This window comes from Eriocheir sinensis, unplaced genomic scaffold (assembly GCF_024679095.1).
Source record: "Eriocheir sinensis breed Jianghai 21 unplaced genomic scaffold, ASM2467909v1 Scaffold127, whole genome shotgun sequence".
In the NCBI taxonomy this organism is placed as follows: Eukaryota; Metazoa; Arthropoda; class Malacostraca; order Decapoda; family Varunidae; genus Eriocheir; species Eriocheir sinensis.
Window position 1 is genome coordinate 161386 of NW_026110595.1, and position 19817 is coordinate 181202.

At 45.3% G+C, this 19817-nt stretch overlaps 2 protein-coding genes across 16 annotated transcripts; one reads left to right on the forward strand and one right to left on the reverse strand.

The window, feature by feature from the left end:
* Positions 1 to 5485: 5485 nt before the first annotated feature.
* On the reverse strand, positions 5486 to 15534 carry LOC126989694 (methyltransferase-like protein 27). Of its 15 annotated transcripts, none has more exons than XM_050848311.1 (9): positions 15378 to 15534; positions 12097 to 12223; positions 9882 to 10033; positions 8475 to 8590; positions 8069 to 8161; positions 7445 to 7557; positions 6208 to 6641; positions 5950 to 6080; positions 5486 to 5551 (listed from the first exon to the last, which is right to left on the reverse strand). In XM_050848311.1, the coding sequence occupies exons 2-7, from the start codon at positions 12217 to 12219 to the stop codon at positions 6564 to 6566; spliced, it is 675 nt and encodes a 224-aa protein (XP_050704268.1). In that variant the 5' UTR covers positions 12220 to 12223; positions 15378 to 15534; the 3' UTR covers positions 5486 to 5551; positions 5950 to 6080; positions 6208 to 6563. The 15 variants fall into 15 exon arrangements, with proteins under 15 accessions (XP_050704268.1, XP_050704265.1, XP_050704263.1 ...); XM_050848308.1 differs by having other exon boundaries at positions 5486 to 5684; XM_050848306.1 differs by having other exon boundaries at positions 5486 to 5818.
* On the forward strand, positions 12657 to 16063 carry LOC126989703 (uncharacterized). Its single transcript, XM_050848322.1, has 6 exons — positions 12657 to 12938; positions 13147 to 13356; positions 13775 to 13984; positions 14088 to 14192; positions 14285 to 14449; positions 16056 to 16063. The coding sequence occupies exons 1-6, from the start codon at positions 12713 to 12715 to the stop codon at positions 16061 to 16063; spliced, it is 924 nt and encodes a 307-aa protein (XP_050704279.1). The 5' UTR covers positions 12657 to 12712.
* Positions 16064 to 19817: the final 3754 nt, after the last annotated feature.

Consider the following 19817-nt stretch of genomic DNA (forward strand, 5'->3'; position numbering starts at 1 on the left):
GGCCGAAGCCCTTTCGCCGCCATTGGTAACGATCAAAACAAACAAAAGTTGGAAAGTTTGGTTTAGTGGGCGCAACATCTGTGGTCATATGCCGGAGAGAGACAGGAGGGGAAGGAATTATAGGAGAAGGGAACAGACCCCAGGAGACGGGACACAACCCCCGATTAATACCTGGCACCCATTCACTACAGGGAACACAAGCGACAAAGATCCTCAGGAAATAATAATTACAAGGGAAGCGTGGCCAAGACAGCAAGCAACTTACCTTTAGTGAAAACGGAAGATGAATGGTAATAAAATCCTTATCGTAAGATTTTTATACTAATGTTTTTTTTTTAGTACAAATAATGATAAGATACAATTACCGTCTCTAGTGCTTGACAACATCACCAAGTTTCGTTGCACTCCTTCAGCAGCTGCGCAATATGGTCTGCTGGTGACCGAGTGTTTCAAACTGTTTATCAACTTTATTTTCTTATCCTTAGTTGCTTAATCACACTCTACTGCCTGGGAGTTGGGATGGCATGCTCCTCCCTTCTCCTTTGTTGTTTACTTGCAACAATAAACTATCAATCAATCAATCATTTTCTTAGACGTGAAGAATTTGCCTTCACACAACTTTTCAAACTTTTCGGTCGGTAATTACCTTGGACATAATGCTGCCAGACCAGGTAATCTGTTCGCCCTGGTCCATTAGAAAATAATATTATGCTCAGCAGGTTAATTGTGTGTATCCTTGGAACCTCTTTGGGCCTCCTATCAGTTGTATATTGATTTTTTTTTTTTTTTTTACGTTGTTGCCTATTGCGCCGGTAGGCATCTTCCCGGTGGGGCCTGATGGTCGGCCCAGCCCGTTCTGGCGCAGGCGAGTGTTTATAGTGGCGCCATCTTGCATTGGCTCATGCTGCCCCCCGGAACTCGTTCTTGATTCGCTTGGACGGCTTCCTCTAGAGTCCGGGTTGATGGGTGGTCTTCAGGACAGCATGTGGGTAGTTTTAAGCCACTCGGCGGTGACTGAAAAATCCGAGTGGTAGCGTGGGGATTCGAACCTGCGTCGTCCATCACGCGGTGAATGTGGGCCCAGTACGCTACCAGTTCGGCCACCGCCTACCCTTCGATTGATTGATAGTTTATTGTTGCAAGTAAACAACAAAGGAGAAGGGAGGAACATGCCATCCCAACCCCCAGGCAGTACAGAGTTTCAACTAAGGATACATGTGGAAGTAACACCAGGAAACTAAAAAGATACAATGGTAGGGGTTGTTCTGAACAGGTTTGTCTTGTGTTTACGAGGGCGATTCAGCCACAGTACAGTAGTTTGGGACATACACAAGGCCTGCGCGTGGTCTCCCTGCTCGCCCTTGGCCCTCGAGCTTGTGAGGGGCAGGAACCCACCACCACGAGACACAGGCCAGGTGTGACATCCGGGGCACTACACTTTATTTTTCCCAGGTGTTCCCAGGTACCCACCACTCTCCTGTCTCTCCCTTCCTTGGTCATTTCCTCCCTTCTCACTTCTCTCTCCCTAACTCTTTCCTGTCTCTCCCTTCCTTCGTCACTTCCTCCCTTCTCACTTCTCTCTCCCTAACTCTTTCCTGTATCTCCCTTCCTTGGTCATTTCCTCCCTTCTCACTTCTCTCCCTAACTCTTTCCTGTCTCTCCCTTCCTTGGTCATTTCCTCCCTTCTCACTTCTCTTTCCTGTCACTCCCTTCCTTGGTCATTTCCTCCCTTCTCTCTTCCTAACTCTTTCCTGTCTCTCCCTTCCTTGGTCAACCCCTTCCCCAGCCCGAAGGGACGGATGAGAGCACTGCGCGTCACGGCCCGGCCCGGGATATCTTCCCAGACACGCGAATTCGAAGCTCAGCGTGCTGCCCACTCCACCGTGTCACCAAAATCAGCCAAGATTGATTGTTATAATAAAATGTATGAAGTCCCGTAAAGAAACAGTCCTACTGAAGCAAACACTTGCCAGTAGAAGATTAGAGGCTGTGGTCAGCAGACTCGTGGCCGTAGCACTGGTACCCACTGTGAAAGAACGCCCAAACTTATTGCAAAGCGGCCCAGCAGACTGTGTGTGTGTGTGTGTGTGTGTGTGTGTGTGTGTGTGTGTGTGTGTTACTTTTTAATGCATAAGCAATCAAATTTACACTTGCGCACCTCCCATCTAACTTTCAGGTCAGCACAACACACAACGAATTGGTTGGCTAAATATGTAAGTGTTGGTTTGCCCTCATGTTCAATCCCCCTCACAGAAAGAGCAACATGCAGTGAGGTAACCAGCGGCCCAAAATGTAAAGAGTGAGGAGGGAAAAGTGAGATAGGGAGAGTGGGTAAGGAAGAGTTAGGAAGGAGGAGCGGGGAAGGAAAAATGAGGATGAATTGCAGCATGGTATCCATCGGCCTAATTATGGAAGTACTTGATGGTTTTTACGGTGACAAGATAAACACCCTGACCACCTGAACGTCCTCTGCTTGGTGCAATGACCCCTGACCCATCCCCGGCCTGTGCTACGACCCCACCAGTTTTTTTTTTTTTTTTACAGCAAAGGAGACAGTTCAAGGGCACACAAAAAGCAAACATTAATAAAAAAAAAGCCCGCTACTCACTGCTCCTAAAAAGAATCCAAAGAGGTGGCCGAAAGATAGGTCAGTTTCGGGAGGAGAGGTGTCCTGATACCCTCCTCTTGAAAGAGTTCAAGTCGTAGGCAGGAGGAAATACAGATGAAGGAAGATTGTTCCAGAGTTTACCAGCGTGAGGGATGAAAGAGTGAAGATGCTGGTTAACTCTTGCATAAGGGGTTTGGACAGTATAGGGATGAGCATGAGTAGAAAGTCGAGTGCAGCGGGGCCGCGGGAGGGGGGGAGGCATGCAGTTAGCAAGTTCAGAAGAGCAGTCAGCGTGGAAATATCGATAAAAGATAGAAAGAGAGGCAACATTGCGGCGGACATTACAAAGACTGGACTAGACAAGCACTGTGACCACTTGTTCACTCTCTGCCTAGTGCACTGATCCCTGACGCATGACCCACCTAACCTGACCTAACCCATCCCCGGCCTGTGCTAGGACCCCACCAGTACAGACATTACATAGACTGGACTAGACAAGCACTGTGACCACTTGTTCACTCTGCCTAGTGCACTGATCCCTGACGCATGACCCACCTAACCTGACCTGACCCATCCCTGACCTGTGCTAGGACCCCACCAGTACAGACATTACATAGACTGGACTAGACAAGCACTGTGACCACTTGTTCACTCTGCCTAGTGCACTGATCCCTGACGCATGACCCACCTAACCTGACCTGACCCATCCCTGACCTGTGCTACGACCCCACCAGTACAGACATTACATAGACTGGACTAGACAAGCACTGTGACCACTTGTTCACTCTGCCTAGTGCACTGATCCCTGACATGACCCACCTAACCTGACCTGACCCATCCCTGACCTGTGCTAGGACCCCACCAGTACAGACATTACATAGACTGGACTAGACAAGCACTGTGACCACTTGTTCACTCTGCCTAGTGCACTGATCCCTGACGCATGACCCACCTAACCTGACCTGACCCATCCCTGACCTGTGCTAGGACCCCACCAGTACAGACATTACTTAGACTGGACTAGACAAGCACTGTGACCACTTGTTCACTCTCTGCCTAGTGCACTGATCCCTGACGCATGACCCACCTAACCTGACCTGACCCATCCCTGACCTGTGCTAGGACCCCACCAGTACAGACATTACATAGACTGGACTAGACAAGCACTGTGACCACTTGTTCACTCTGCCTAGTGCACTGATCCCTGACGCATGACCCACCTAACCTGACCTGACCCATCCCTGACCTGTGCTAGGACCCCACCAGTACAGACATTACATAGACTGGACTAGACAAGCACTGTGACCACTTGTTCACTCTGCCTAGTGCACTGATCCCTGACGCATGACCCACCTAACCTGACCTGACCCATCCCTGACCTGTGCTAGGACCCCACCAGTACAGACATTACATAGACTGGACTAGACAAGCACTGTGACCACTTGTTCACTCTGCCTAGTGCACTGATCCCTGACGCATGACCCACCTAACCTGACCTGACCCATCCCTGACCTGTGCTAGGACCCCACCAGTACAGACATTACATAGACTGGACTAGACAAGCACTGTGACCACTTGTTCACTCTGCCTAGTGCACTGATCCCTGACGCATGACCCACCTAACCTGACCTGACCCATCCCTGACCTGTGATAGGACCCCACCAGTACAGACATTACATAGACTGGACTAGACAAGCACTGTGACCACTTGTTCACTCTCTGCCTACTGAACTGATCCCTGACGCATGACCCACCTAACCTGACCTGACCCATCCCCGGCCTGTGCTAGGACCCTGCCAGTACAGACATTACATAGACTGGACTAGACAAGCACTGTGACCACTTGTTCACTCTGCCTAGTGCACTGATCCCTGACGCATGACCCACCTAACCTGACCTGACCCATCCCCGGCCTGTGCTACGACCCCACCAGTACAGACATTACATAGAATGGACTAGAGAAACACTGTGACCACTTGTTCACTCTGCCTAGTGCACTGATCCCTGACGCATGACCCACCTAACCTGACCTGACCCATCCCTGACCTGTGCTAGGACCCTGCCAGTACAGACATTACATAGACTGGACTAGACAAACATCATGACCACTTATAAACTCTCTGACCCTTGACTCATGACCCACCTGACCTAACCTACCCCACCCTAACTGTTTGCACCCCCCCACCCCCACCGTTGCTGCCAAAGACCCTGCCAGTACACAGACATTTACAGACTGGACTAGACAAACACCTTGGTAACCTGAATTGTACACTGCATGCATAATCAAGAAAACAAACGCTTAGAGTAAGTAGACATTAGCAAAAATATACATGCTTTTTTTTTTGGGTGGTAGGCAATCATTTATTCATTGCTTACATGTTTGTACTGCACTGTGCATTGCCATAGAGCACATGTGCGATATGTTTTTTTACATTAGCCCAAGAGCAAGACCAGCGAGAGGAGGATTCAATTTTATAATCAGCAACCTTATAAATTAACCCGGTAGCAGCGATGGGCCAAATTTGTGCCATGATATCAACCCCCCCAAATAGATGATACATAATCTGATCAGAAATGCTTTGATATATATTATGAAATGGTTTGTGTGAGGGGTGATTTTTTTCTCATTTTTCTCGCTTGGAGGGACCATTAAGAAACATGATCCCCGCTGCTAACACAGGGTTAACAAAACATCTCTCTGCGACAAACCAAATCTGAAACTCCAAATTGAGTAACGGATGGTATTGGTCGTTGTTAGCTGTACATCATTAGTACTAAATGTTTTCTGTTTGTGGACTATCAGCAACCTTATAAATAAACAAAACATCTCTCTGTGACAAACCAAACAATCTGAAACTCCAAATTGACTAATGGATCTGCTATTGGTCGTTGTTAGCTGCATATCATTAGTACTAACTGTTTTCTGTCTGTGGACTATCCAACCTTATAAATTAACAAAACATCTCTCTGCGACAAACCAAATCTGAAACTCCAGATTGACTAATGGATCTGATATTGGTCGTTGTTACCTGCATATCATTAGTACTAACTGGTTCCTGTTTGTGGACTATCCAACCTTATAAATTAACAAAACATCTCTCTGCGACAAACCGAATAATCTGAAACTCCAAATTGAGTAACGGATGGTATTGGTCGTTGTTAGCTGCATATCATTAGTACTAACTGTTCTCTGTCTGCAGACTATCCAACCTTATAAATTAACAAAACATCTCTCTGTGACAAACCAAATCTGAAACTCCAAATTGAGTAACGGATGGTATTGGTCGTTGTTAGCTGCATATCATTAGTACTAACTGTTTCCTGTTTGTGGACTATCCAACCTTATAAATAAACAAAACATCTCTCTGCGACAAACCAAATCTGAAACTCCAAATTGAGTAACGGATGGTATTGGTCGTTGTTAGCTGCATATCATTAGTACTAACTGTTTCCTGTTTGTGGACTATCCAACCTTATAAATTAACAAAACATCTCTCTGTGACAAACCAAATCTGAAACTCCAAATTGACCAATGGATGGTATTGGTCGTTGTTACCTGCATATCATTAGTACTATTTTCTGTTTGTGGACTATCCAACCTTATAAATAAACAAAACATCTCTCTGTGACAAACCAAATAATCTGAAATTCCAAATTGACTCTAATGGATGGTATTGGTTGTTGTTAGCTGCATATCATTAGTTTTATTTTTGGTTTGTTTTTTTACAGCAGAGGAGACAGTGCAAGGGCGTAAAAATAAAACAATAAACAACAGAACTGACAACCGCTTCCTGTTTGTGGACTATTTTATGTCATCCACAAAATCGGACACGCCGGGTGACACCAGGTTGCCAGAGCACGATAATGCGCACCTCAGACTCAGGCGCCGGGACATTTCCACCACCAGTACCACTCCTCCTCTCCCTGCTTCTCCGTCCCTCCTCCTCCTCCTCCTTCAGTTTTTGGTGACGCAGTAGACGTAGACGACGCCCTCCTTGTCGAAGAAATAGTTAGGGACGACGCGGCGCTCAACCTGAAGGAATTATCACTATTACTGTCGTTCCTGTTACTCCTCTTTAAATGTGGGCTTATGGACCAGTCTCATTATACCTAACCTAACCTAACCTAACCTGAAGGAATTATCACTATTACTGTCATTCCTGTTACTCCTCTTTAAACATGGGATTATGGACCAGTCTCACTATACCTAACCTAACCTGAAGGACTTATCACCATTACTGTCATTCCTGTTACTCCTCTTTAAACGTGGGATTATGGACCAGTCTCATTATACCTAACCTAACCTGAAGGACTTATCACCATTACTGTCATTCCTGTTACTCCTCTTTAAACGTGGGCTTATGGACCAGTCTCACTATACCTAACCTAACCTAACCTGAAGGAATTATCACTATTACTGTCATTCCTGTTACTCCTCTTTAAACGTGGGATTATGGACCAGTCTCACTATACCTAACCTAACCTAACCTGAAGGACTTATGGACCAGTCTCCTTATACCTAACCTAACCTAACCTGAAGGACTTATGGACCAGTCTCCTTATACCTAACCTAACCTAACCTGAAGGACTTATGGACCAGTCTCCTTATACCTAACCTAACCTAACCTGAAGGACTTATCACCCTCTGTCATTCCTGTTACTCCTCTTTAAACATGGGATTATGGACCAGTCTCCTTATACCTAACCTAACCTAACCTGAAGGACTTATCACCCTCTGTCATTCCTGTTACTCCTCTTTAAACATGGGATTATGGACCCGTCTCCTCATACCATTCGTCTCCCTCCTTCCTTCATTCCCATTCCCTCCGTCCTTACCTTCCTCCACTTCCCGTCCTCCTCCAGCTCGTCCATGTAAGGCTCCAGCTTGTCCTTGTAGGCTGACACGATCTCCAGGAACTCCAGCCGCATCGATATAATGACCAAGCCGCCTGGAGTGCATGGCGGAGAGGAGGAAAGGGAGTATATGACACGTGAATCGAAGGGAAGGGGAGTGATTTTTTTATTTTTATTTTTACAGTAGAGGAAACAGTTCAAGGGGAAAAAAAGGGAAATTATAATGATTTTCCGTGGATCTTCAGTCAAACCACGATTTCCGCTGGCGATTTCTGAAGTGTCCACGATCTTCCAAGGCTACGGTAGATTTCCCTGAAGGACGATGATATTACTCACCATCATCAGCAGCAATAACAAGACACAAATGAGAACCACACTAGCGGAAATCGTGGTTTGACTGAAGATCCACGGAAAATATGCCCAGTGTGGTAGCCCCTTATAAGCCCACTACTCAAAGATAAGTCAATTTCGGGAGGAGAGGTGCCCTGATACCCTCCTCCTGAAATCCTCTTGAAAGACTGAATGAGTGACTAACTAGATGAATTAATGACTGGCGCAACAAGATGAGCGAGTGAGTTCCGCTGTCCCAAGCATCCACACACTCACCGTTCTTAGCGACGCGCACCAGGTCGTCGAGGCCGCTAACTGGGATGTGACCTTCCCCCATACCGCCCGAGATGATCACCAGGTCGTAGGTGTCTGTGGAAGGGAGAGGGAGTGAGGAAAGGAGAGAAAAGAATACATCACTCTCGGTAAATCTTAGGAATAGCGGATGCGCATTTAGGGCACGGCGTGGTGGTAATTACAACATTTCTAGCACGTTCGACGAAGTTTTGACAAGCGGACAGACAAGGGGTGTAATTTTCTGCGCTGGCCTCACGATTTCTTCCAAGGCGATGGGCGATGAGACTGCGAGCTCCGGGGTGAAGAAAGGGAATTGAGCCCGCGCGGAAATATACACCCTTGTGACATAAACAATACTAACGATAACAACAACTATATTAAACACTACCTTTGGGTACGGTGGAGTGGCCGGTGCCGATAAACTCCATGAAGTCGTTGGTATAGACGCCACACTCCCGCAGCTTCTTGATCATGCCCTCCGACGGCTCCACAGCGTCTATGTGCCTGTGGGAGTGGCAGCGGAATTATGGTATTAGTACTGGGTATATAGTATTGGGTAGGCGGTGGCTGAGTGGTAGCGTGCTGGGCCCACATTCACCGCGTGATGGACGACGCGGGTTCGAATCCCCACGCTACCACCTCGGATTTTTCAGTCACCGCCGAGTGGCTAAAACTACCCACATGCTGTCCTGAAGACCACCCATCAACCCGGACTCTAGAGGAAACCGTTCAAGTGAATCAAGGAGGAGTTCCGGGGGGCAGCATGAGCCAAGAGAAGATGGCGCCACTATAAACACTTGCCTACGCCATGACGGGCTGGGGCCGACTTCCATCCAGGCCCTCAAGCAAGCCTACAGGCGCACACGTAAAAAAAAAAGAAAAAAAATCAGTAGTAGTAGCATAACAATCCTATCAACGCGCCCAGAAGAATTTGAATTTCCTTCTCTCTAAGGCAGTCTACGGGACTCTATAGCGCTGGGCTCTCCCGCGGCCCGGTTCCCTGCCATTCCCGGGGTTATGGAGGCCGCCTAAACCTGGGGTCACACCTTGCCGATATATATAGCGTCCCGTTCGGTCCCGATCGATGAAAACGGCACAAAACGTGTGGCATCGTGGTCATGGTCGGCGGTGAACGATGGCGGGCGCGTGGGGTCCCACCGAGCGGCGGCAGGCGGGAAGCGGGCCGGCTTTTTTTTTAGCACGTTAAAAAAATTCGGGGCCGGTTGGGGACGATTGAGACCGGACGGGACAGCTGTCAGGAACCGGCATAGAACGGGATAACAACGCCGTCAGGAGGGGTTGATCCTCCATCAGGCCCCACCGGGAAGAAGCCTACCGGCGCAATAGGCCACGACGTAAAAAAAAAAAAAAAGAAAAAAAAAAAGTGTTTCAAGGTGTTGCTATGCTGACTCCGCCACGAGAAGGGTTTGAAAAATGAAAATTCTAACGTCAACTTTTGATTGCCAACACTTTGACGATGCTTGAAAAATCAGCTGTGTGTGTGTGTGTGTGTGTGTGTGTGTGTGTGTGTGTGTGTGTGTGTGTGTGTGTGTGTTTAACGTGTTTCTTGTGTGTTTCATTCGTTTTAATTGCTGTATGTTTTGTGGCGCTAAGTGTTTTTATTACCTTGTACGTATTCTGCGTTTTTGTTTAGTGAATATTTCCATTCTGAATTTTAAAGAAATGCTAGTTTTTGGACCGTTTTGTTAAATAGAGATTGATGCGTTTTTATTGAAAGTTGTGGTCAATAAATATCTATCTATCTATCTGTGTGTGTGTGTGTGTGTCCACCCACCTGAAGCCTTCCCGGTGGAGGTCGCGCCCCACCCAGCCCGTCCCGGCGGCCACGTCCAGCACCTTGGTCTGGGCTCGCTTCTCCGGGGGCACCTGCAGCAGCACCTCCTCCAGGGCGATGGCGGGGGCGCGGTACTGGCTGTTCCCGAGCATCTGGGGGCGGTGAGGGGGGAGGACCAGAGCCATAGAATAGGAGTGTGGCAAACGTCATCACCTAAGTCTATATACACCAAGTCAAGCCACGCGCAGGTTTGTGGGAGGAGACACGGCCGAGGAGTGGTTTATGCGTGACGTTGCTTGGAGCCAAACTAGAGAATGTAGAAACAGGGATTTAGAGAAAACGAAGAAAAGCGGACTAATTTAAATCAATCACTTCAACATGCCCTCCCTCACACCCCACTCCGCCGTTTGTAGTCATTGAAAATACAGTCACGCAATAGCATAATAAAAAGACATTTTTTCGTCAGTGGCTTGCCTGAACGCGCTGTGAAAGAAGGCGAGAATGCACATCCAGAGTGCACACACGGCCGCAACTTAATTTAGTCACCCCTGAACTGGCGGGTATTTTTTTTGGGGGGGGCTTCAAGTGACGTCATCCCGCTGCTCCGCCCCAAAGCCGCCTCCTGCGTGTACCGGTCGCAGTTTTGAAGCAGTGACTTGACTTGGTATATATAGACTTAGATCATCACATCATAAGTACCCAAAGAGCGGCGGGAAATCTAAATTCATGCTGATACAAGCTTTCTTTTGTGCGTTTATTGAAATTCTTGTTGTTGCCGCGCGGTATTCCCAAACAAATGACCTTCAGCAATGATATTCACAATCACTAAACTATCTTGCCTTGCTACACAATCTCTCTCTCTCTCTCTCTCTTGGCGGCATTTTTTTTTCTTCATGTAATTTTAATTCCTAGTCTGGACCATATATGCTATGTGGTCTGAATATCTATGTAAATCTCTCTCTCTCTCTCTCCCCAGTGCAATGTAACTTCCTTCAACTTAACATTCACTAAAGTAGAAATGCAAAGGCTTAGTGACATTTTATTTCATGTAATTTTACTTTGGTTTAAGGACAGCGACCACCTAGTCTAGACCATAGGCTCTATATGGTCTGAATATCTATGTAAATCTCTCACCTCATCGTAGTTCTTGGACCAGTCATCATAGATACTTTGGTTTAAGGACAGCGACCACCTATATACTCTGGACCACAGGCTCTATATGGTCTGAATATCTATGTAAATCTCTCTCTCGCTCTCTCTCTCGTATCGTAGTTCTTGGACCAGTCACCTATATACTCTGGACCACAGGCTCTATATAGTCTGAATATCTATGTAAATCTCTCTCTCTCTCTCTCTCTCTCGTATCGTAGTTCTTGGACCAGTCACATATATACTCTGGACCACAGGCTCTATATAGTCTGAATATCTATGTAAATCTCTCTCTCTCTCTCTCGTATCGTAGTTCTTGGACCAGTCACATATATACTCTGGACCACAGGCTCTATATGGTCTGAATATCTATGTAAATCTCTCTCTCGCATTGTAGTTCTTGGACCAGTCACATATATACTCTGGACCACAGGCTCTATATGGTCTGAATATCTATGTAAATCTCTCTCTCGCATTGTAGTTCTTGGACCAGTCACATATATACTCTGGACCACAGGCTCTATATGGTCTGAATATCTATGTAAATCTCTCTCTCTCTCTCTCTCGTATCGTAGTTCTTGGACCAGTCACCTATATACTCTGGACCACAGGCTCTATATGGTCTGAATATCTATGTAAATCTCTCTCTCGTATCGTAGTTCTTAGACCAGTCACCTATATACTCTGGACCACAGGCTCTATATGGTCTGAAAATCTATGTAAATCTCTCTCTCGTATCGTAGTTCTTGGACCAGTCACATATATACTCTGGACCACAGGCTCTATATGGTCTGAAAATCTATGTAAATCTCTCTCTCGTATCGTAGTTCTTGGACCAGTCACCTATATACTCTGGACCACAGGCTCTATATGGTCTGAATATCTATGTAAATCTCTCTCGTATTGTAGTTCTTGGACCAGTCACATATATACTCTGGACCACAGGCTCTATATGGTCTGAAAATCTATGTAAATCTCTCTCTCGTATTGTAGTTCTTGGACCAGTCACATATATACTCTGGACCACAGGCTCTATATGCTCTGAATATCTATGTAAATCTCTCACCTCATCGTAGTTCTTGGACCAGTCATCATAGCCAGCCTTCACCTCCTCCGGCGTGATCCCCGGCCTGAAGATGTTTTTGGCTGTGTTCCTCGCCGCCTTGTCCACATCGCTCTCCTTAGACATTGTGCTGCGGGGGGGGAGTCCCAAGTGGGGTATATCATAAGAGTATCCATGGAAATGCCCACAACTCCCACGAAAGGCTTGTCAAATATGTGTCTTTAGGTTCACGGTGCAGAGGAAGGGTCACCAGGGTCATAAAAGTATCCATGGAAATGCCCACAACTCCTACGAAAGCCGTGTCAAATATGTGTCTTTAGGTTCACGGTACAGAGGGAGGGTCACACTACCACCAGGGTCACAAAACTACCCCAGGAAATGCCCACAACTCCAACGAAAGCCTTGTCAAATGTGTGTTTCTTTAGGTTCACGGTACAGAGGAAGGGTCACACTACCACCAGGGTCACAAAACTACCCCTGGAAATGCCCATAACTCCCACGAAAGCCTTGTCAAATATGTGTTTCTTTAGGTTCATGGTACAGAGGAAGGGTCACACTACCACCAGGGTCACAAAACTACACCAGGAAATGCCCACAACTCCCACGAAAGCCTTGTCAAATGTGTGTTTCTTTAGGTTCACGGTACAGAGGAAGGGTCACACTACCACCAGGGTCACAAAACTACCCCAGGAAATGCCCACAACTCCCACGAAAGCCTTGTCAAATATGTGTTTCTTTAGGTTCACGGTACAGAGGAAGGGTCACACTACCACCAGGGTCACAAAACTACCCCAGGAAATGCCCACAACTCCAACGAAAGCCTTGTCAAATGTGTGTTTCTTTAGGTTCATGGTACAGAGGAAGGGTCAAACCACCACCAGGGTCATAAAACTACCCCTGGAAATGCCCACAACTCCCACGAAAGCCTTGTCAAATGTGTGTTTCTTTAGGTTCATGGTACAGAGAAAGGGTCTAACTACCACCAGGGTCACAAAACTACCCCTGGAAATGCCCACAACTCCCACGAAAGCCTTGTCAAATATGTTTCTTTAGGTTCACGGTACAGAGGAAGGGTCACACTACCACCAGGGTCACAAAACTACCCCTGGAAATGCCCACAACTCCCACGAAAGCCTTGTCAAATGTGTGTTTCTTTAGGTTCACGGTACAGAGGAAGGGTCACACTACCACCAGGGTCACAAAACTACCCCTGGAAATGCCCACAACTCCAACGAAAGCCTTGTCAAATGTGTGTTTCTTTAGGTTCAAGGTACAGAGGAAGGGTCACACTACCACCAGGGTCACAAAACTACCTCAGGAAATGCCCACAACTCCAACGAAAGCCTTGTCAAATATGTTTCTTTAGGTTCACGGTACAGAGGAAGGGTCACACTACCACCAGGGTCACAAAACTACCCCTGGAAATGCCCACAACGCCTACGAAAGCCTTGTCAAATGTGTGTTTCTTTAGGTTCATGGTACAGAGGAAGGGTCAAACCACCACCAGGGTCATAAAACTGCCCCAGGAAATGCCCACAACTCCAACGAAAGCCTTGTCAAATATGTGTTTCTTTAGGTTCACGGTACAGAGGAAGGGTCACACTACCACCAGGGTCACAAAACTACCCCTGGAAATGCCCACAACTCCCACGAAAAGCTCCTCAAATATGTGTTTCTTTAGGTTCACGGTACAGAGGAAGGGTCACACTACCACCAGAGTCACAAAACTACCCCTGGAAATGCCCACAACTCCCACGAAAGCCTTGTCAAATGTGTGTTTCTTTAGGTTCATGGTACAGAGGAAGGGTCACACTACCACCAGGGTCACAAAACTACCCCTGGAAATGCCCACAACTCCCACGAAAGCCTTGTCAAATGTGTGTTTCTTTAGGTTCACGGTACAGAGGAAGGGTCACACTACCACCAGGGTCACAAAACTACCCCTGGAAATGCCCACAACTCCCACGAAAGCCTTGTCAAATATGTTTCTTTAGGTTCACGGTACAGAGGAAGGGTCACACTACCACCAGGGTCACAAAACTACCCCAGGAAATGCCCACAACTCCCACGAAAGCCTTGTCAAATATGTGTTTCTTTAGGTTCACGGTCAAACTACCACCAGGGTCACAAAACTACCCCTGGAAACGCCCACAACTCCCACGAAAGCCTTGTCAAATATGTGTTTCTTTAGGTTCACGGTACAGAGGAAGGGTCACACTACCACCAGGGTCACAAAACTACCCCTGGAAATGCCCACAACTCCCACGAAAGCCTTGTCAAATATGTGTTTCTTTAGGTTCACGGTACAGAGGAAGGGTCACACTACCACCAGGGTCACAAAACTACCCCTGGAAATGTCCCCAACCCCACGGAAAGCCTTGTCAAATATGTGTTTCTTTAGGTTCACGGTACAGAGGAAGGGTCACACTACCACCAGGGTCACAAAACAACCCCTGGAAATGCCCACAACGCCTACGAAAGCCTTGTCAAATATGTGTTTCTTTAGGTTCACGGTACAGAGGAAGGGTCACACTACCACCAGGGTCACAAAACTACCCCTGGAAATGCCCACAACTCCCACGAAAGCCTTGTCAAATATGTGTTTCTTTAGGTTCACGGTACAGAGGAAGGATCACACTACCACCAGGGTCACAAAACTACCCCTGGAAATGCCCACAACTCCCACGAAAGCCTTGTCAAATATGTGTTTCTTTAGGTTCACGGTACAGAGGAAGGGTCACACTACCACCAGGGTCACAAAACTACCCCTGGAAATGCCCACAACTCCCACGAAAGCCTTGTCAAATATGTGTTTCTTTAGGTTCACGGTACAGAGGAAGGGTCACACTACCACCAGGGTCACAAAACTACCCCTGGAAATGCCCACAACTCCCACGAAAGCCTTGTCAAATATGTTTCTTTAGGTTCACGGTACTACAGAGGAAGGGTCAGACTACATCACTAATTCATTACCAACACCAGTGAACAATATGACATCAATATACCAACTGGATAAAATAAGTAAAATGTTATAATTACGCAGAGAAAGCCGTGAAATTATATACGTGTTATATAAGCAGACTGGTGTGGGCTGAACGCTGGTAACTGAAGGAATGGACAAGTCTGTTAACCCAACCCTGTGTGTGCGTGAGTGCGTGAGTGTGTGTGTGTGGGAGGGGGGGCAAGGGATCGTGTGAGGTGGTTAGCAATGCAGATATGATTTCTTAACTATGGACTAGATATAAACACACACACACACACACACACACACACAATGAACTTACTTGGTTCGTGCACACAAATACACATGCACTGTCTCTGGACCGATGACTGTGGTACATATGTGTGTGTGTGTGTGTGTGTGTGTGTGTGACCTTCCCAGCGTGCTAGGGTTGCCACGTAGCGTTTAATTATAGTGTTTTACTGCAAAGTGTGGCCAATCAATGAAACGTCAAACATGAGTGTGTGTGTGTGCGTGTGTACATGCTTGGAATGTGTGTGTGTGTGTGAGTGTGTTTGTGTGTGTGTATGTGTGTGTGTGTACATGCTTGGAATGTGTGTGTGAGTGTGTGTGTGTGTGTGTGTGTGTGTGTGTGTGTGTGTACATGCTTGGAATGTGTGTGTGAGTGTGTGTGTGTGTGTGTGTGTGTGTGTGTGTGTGTGTACATGCTTGAAATGTGTGTGTGTGTGTGTGTGTGTGTGTGCTGTTGTCATGTGTAACTTAGTGGTGGCCTTGAGTGATTAACATTGGACTGTTCACACACACACACACGTAGGGAATGTAATCTATTTATCTTGCCTTAATCTGAAAACTGGAAATAGCTACAAGTGTCATATTAGCAGCCTACACAGCCAAATGATGGAGGAACATTTTGAGGTCAACAAAATTACACTACCTCTTAAACTTTATTTTCTACAAAGTGGCCGAATCATCATCGCTCTCCCCTATCTCTTTGCTATAGTCGTCTAGATATAAGGTTCAGGGGTCAGTGTACGACATGGCAACACTAGCTAGGGTACTAAAAAAGCCGGGAAAATAAAATATGGTCACTGATAGTATAGGGAGATCGACCGATTTGGAGGGCGTCACCTGACCGACTCGTGCTAGTCAGTAAAAAAAAGGCCGAAGCATATCTTTAAACAATTAATGATAACACACACACACACACACACACACACTGTCAACTCCATTCCTTGCCCCCAATAACCCTGTCCCAAACGCACACATACATAACCTCTTCTCGTACTGACAGCCTTCTACCTCTTCAAATCTCTCTCTCTCTCTCTCTCTCTCTCTCTCTCTCTCTCTCTCTCTCTCTCTCTCTCATATAGAAGAAGAAACACTAGTATTAAAACAAGAACAAGAAGAAAAATGACCCGTGAAAAAGAATTACAATTGTTTTCATGCACTTCAATTAATTCCTTGCTTTATTCTCTCTCTCTCGTCAAACCTCAAATCCTCACAGCATTGCATCGACGCAGCAAATAAAGCGAACAGAATGCCGGGGTTCATCAAGATAAATTTATCGTACAAGAATAAAGATGTACACTCCCGCTTTAGAATGGTTTAGTGAGACCCCACCTGGAATACGCGGTGCAGTTTTGGTCTCCCCACCACGCAAAGAACATCGCTAAATTAGGTCTGCAACGTCGGGCAACAAAAAATGATCCCTTGCGATAAAAGGCTCTCAATTCTTAACTTGTACAATAGTTTAGTCAGACCCCACCTGGAATATGCGGTACAGTTTTGGTCTCCCCGCCACGCAAAGGACATCACTAAATTAGAAGGTGTGCAACGTCGGGCAACAAAAATGATCCCTTCCTTGCGCAACAAACCCTACGAAGAAATGCTCTCAACCCTTCAAATGTTCTAAAATACTTAATGGCTTTACGAATGTAGTCAAATCAAGATTGTTTATGACCGATGACACTTTGCGAACGAGGAATAATGGCACAAAATTTAAGTGTAAACAAGTAAATTCAGAATGCGCCAAATTTTCCTTCAACGTTGTACTGCGAGAATGGAACAAGCTCCCCGCCTTCCTTCAGTGGTCCAGTGCAACACGATATACTGACTCCTTTAAAACCAAGCTTGACGGGCACTTCCTTCAACTTAATATTAACTAAAGTAGAAATGCAAAGACTTGGTGGCAATAAATTAAAAAAAATATTTCACTTTGGTTTAATGACAGACCACTTAGTATGGACCACGGAGTCTGAGTGTTCTGAATACCTCTTCCATTTCTCTCCTTTATGACGCTATTCTCAGATCAGACCAAAACTGCACCGCGTATTCCAGGTGGGGTCTCACTAAACCATTCTAAAGCGGGAGTGTACATCTTTATTCCTTTTTATATATTTTTCCTTCTCTCTTATTAATCTTCCTTTTTCTACGCTATTTTCAGACCACATCATATTTCCTTTTCCTTTCAAATATTTTTTTTTATAATTATATTCTCCCTTCTCTCTCTCTCTGGCTAATCTTTTCTCTCCATTTCTTTCCTCTCCTCTCTCTCTCTCTCTCTTCCTCCCTTCTCCTTTGTTTACTTGCAACAATAAATAACCCTTGATAAATAAGTTACAATTTCCAAAAGTTTCATCATATTATGTACACAAATCAAAATCCTACCCGAGTTTTGGAGGCACACCGAGGAGACATGGCTGACCAATATATCATAGTGTGTCATGGCGTGGCACACACTTTGAAAATCACTCCCCTAGTAACACCTGGGGTAATTTATGTTGTTGTTGTATTTCGTTGGGGATATCCGTACCCAACCACGGGGCTGTGAGGGTGATGGAGAGCCAACCTTTACGCCCACACAGCACCGGGCAGCAATAGACCTCCTTATCCTCATCATCTCCTCTCTTATATCAATCTTCCTTTTTCTAAGCTATACTCAGAACATTTATTATTTTTCCTTTTCCTTTTTTTAATTACATTCTCCCTTCTCTCTCTGTGCCTAATGTTTTCTCTCTATTTCTTTCCTTCTCTCTCTTATCAATCTTCTTTTTCTAAGCTATACTCAAACATTTATTATTTTTCCTTTTCCTTTTATAATTACATTCTCCCTTCTCTCTCATCAATCTTCCTTTTCCTTTTCTAATTACATTCTCCCTTCTCTCTCTCTGTGCCTAATCTTTTCTCTATTTCTTTCCTTCTCTCTCTCTTATCAATCTTCCTTTTCTACGCTAATCTCAGAACATTTATTATTTTTCCTTTTCCTTTTTTAATCCTTCCTTTTATAATTACATTCTCCCTTCTCTCTCTGTGCCTAATCTTTTCTATTTCTTTCCTTCTCTCTTATCAATCTTCCTTTTCTACGCTAATCTCAGGACATTTATTATTTTTCCTTTTCCTTTTATAATTACATTCTCCCTTCTCTCTATTTCTTTCCTTCTCTCTCTCTTATCAATCTTCCTTTTCTACGCTATTCTCAGGCCAATTTTCTTTAATAATTATATTCTCCCCTCTCTCCTTTCTCTCTCTTTTATCCATCTTCCTTTTCCTATGGAGGGGAAGATGAGGGAATTATAATACCAGCGTAACATTAACTAATACCACACTGCAAATAATAGAGAATTAACTATGATAACTCACCTATTTGTCCTATACTCTCAATTTCTTTCCTTTCTCTTTTATCCGTCTTCCTTTTCCTACGGAGGGGAAGATGAGGGAATTATACCAGAGTGACATTGACTAATACCACACAGCAAATAATAGAGAATTAACTGATAACTCACCTATTTGTCCTATACTCTCAATTTCTTTCCTTTCTCTTTTATCCATCTTCCTTTTCCTACGGAGGGGAAGATGAGGGAATTATACCAGTGACATTAACTAATACCACACTGCAAATAATAGAGAATTAACTGATAACTCACCTATTTGTCCTCCTCTGATGGTTCTTTTTCCCACAGTTCCTATTCTAGAGTGTCCTTCCTTTCTCCAACTTACTCTACTCTCTCTCTGTCTGTCTCTGTGTCTCATATCCAAGGTAGTTCTGCAAGGGGTCTGCTTGGGTTTAACAGTTCTTCATAACTTTACCTATAATAATAATAATGAGTAAGTAGTTCTTATGCATATATATATACACATACAGTAAAATCTTTATAACTCGGCATGATAGGGGCTCCCACCTTTGCCGAGTTATACAAATCCCCTTATTGCATAGTCATTCTTTTCTGTACACTACACAAAAGAAAAGGAAAATATAGGAAAAACGGAGGGAAATAAGATAGATAAGGAGAAATATGACAGTTCACAACATACAGATAGTACAGTTCATCACAACATCACCTTATAACCCTAAAACTCAGTCTGGTTGGGCCTCTCACACACACACACACACACACACACACACACACACACACACACACACACACACAGCTTAAATCAACACACACATATGAAGGGGCTGCTGTAATCCTGTAGTGAAAGCAGACAACACTGTACACTACACAAAAGAAAAGGAAGATATAGGAAAAACGGAGGGAAATAAGATAGATAAGGAGAAATATGACAGTTCACAACATACAGATAGTACAGATCATCCCAGCATCACCTTATAACCCTAAAACTCAGTCTGGTTGGGCCTCACACACACACACACACACACACAGCTTAAATCAACACACACATATGAAGGGGCTGCTGTAATCCTGTAGTGAAAGCAGACAACACTGTACACTACACAAAAGGAAGATATAGGAAAAACGGAGGG

Coding starts and splice junctions, on each gene's coding strand:
- LOC126989703 (XM_050848322.1), top strand. CDS start 12,713: ATGTGTGTTTCTTTAGGTTCACGGTACAGAGGAAGGGTCACACTACCA. Junction 13,357..13,774: donor TCAAATGTGTGTTTCTTTAG/GTTCAAGGTACA, acceptor GTGTTTCTTTAG/GTTCACGGTACAGAGGAAGG. Junction 13,985..14,087: donor TCAAATGTGTGTTTCTTTAG/GTTCACGGTACA, acceptor ATGTTTCTTTAG/GTTCACGGTACAGAGGAAGG.
- LOC126989694 (XM_050848313.1), bottom strand. CDS start 12,219: ATGTCTAAGGAGAGCGATGTGGACAAGGCGGCGAGGAACACAGCCAAA. Junction 8,591..9,881: donor CTCCACCGGGAAGGCTTCAG/GTGGGTGGACAC, acceptor CCACTCCCACAG/GCACATAGACGCTGTGGAGC. Junction 6,642..7,444: donor AGGACGGGAAGTGGAGGAAG/GTAAGGACGGAG, acceptor TAATTCCTTCAG/GTTGAGCGCCGCGTCGTCCC.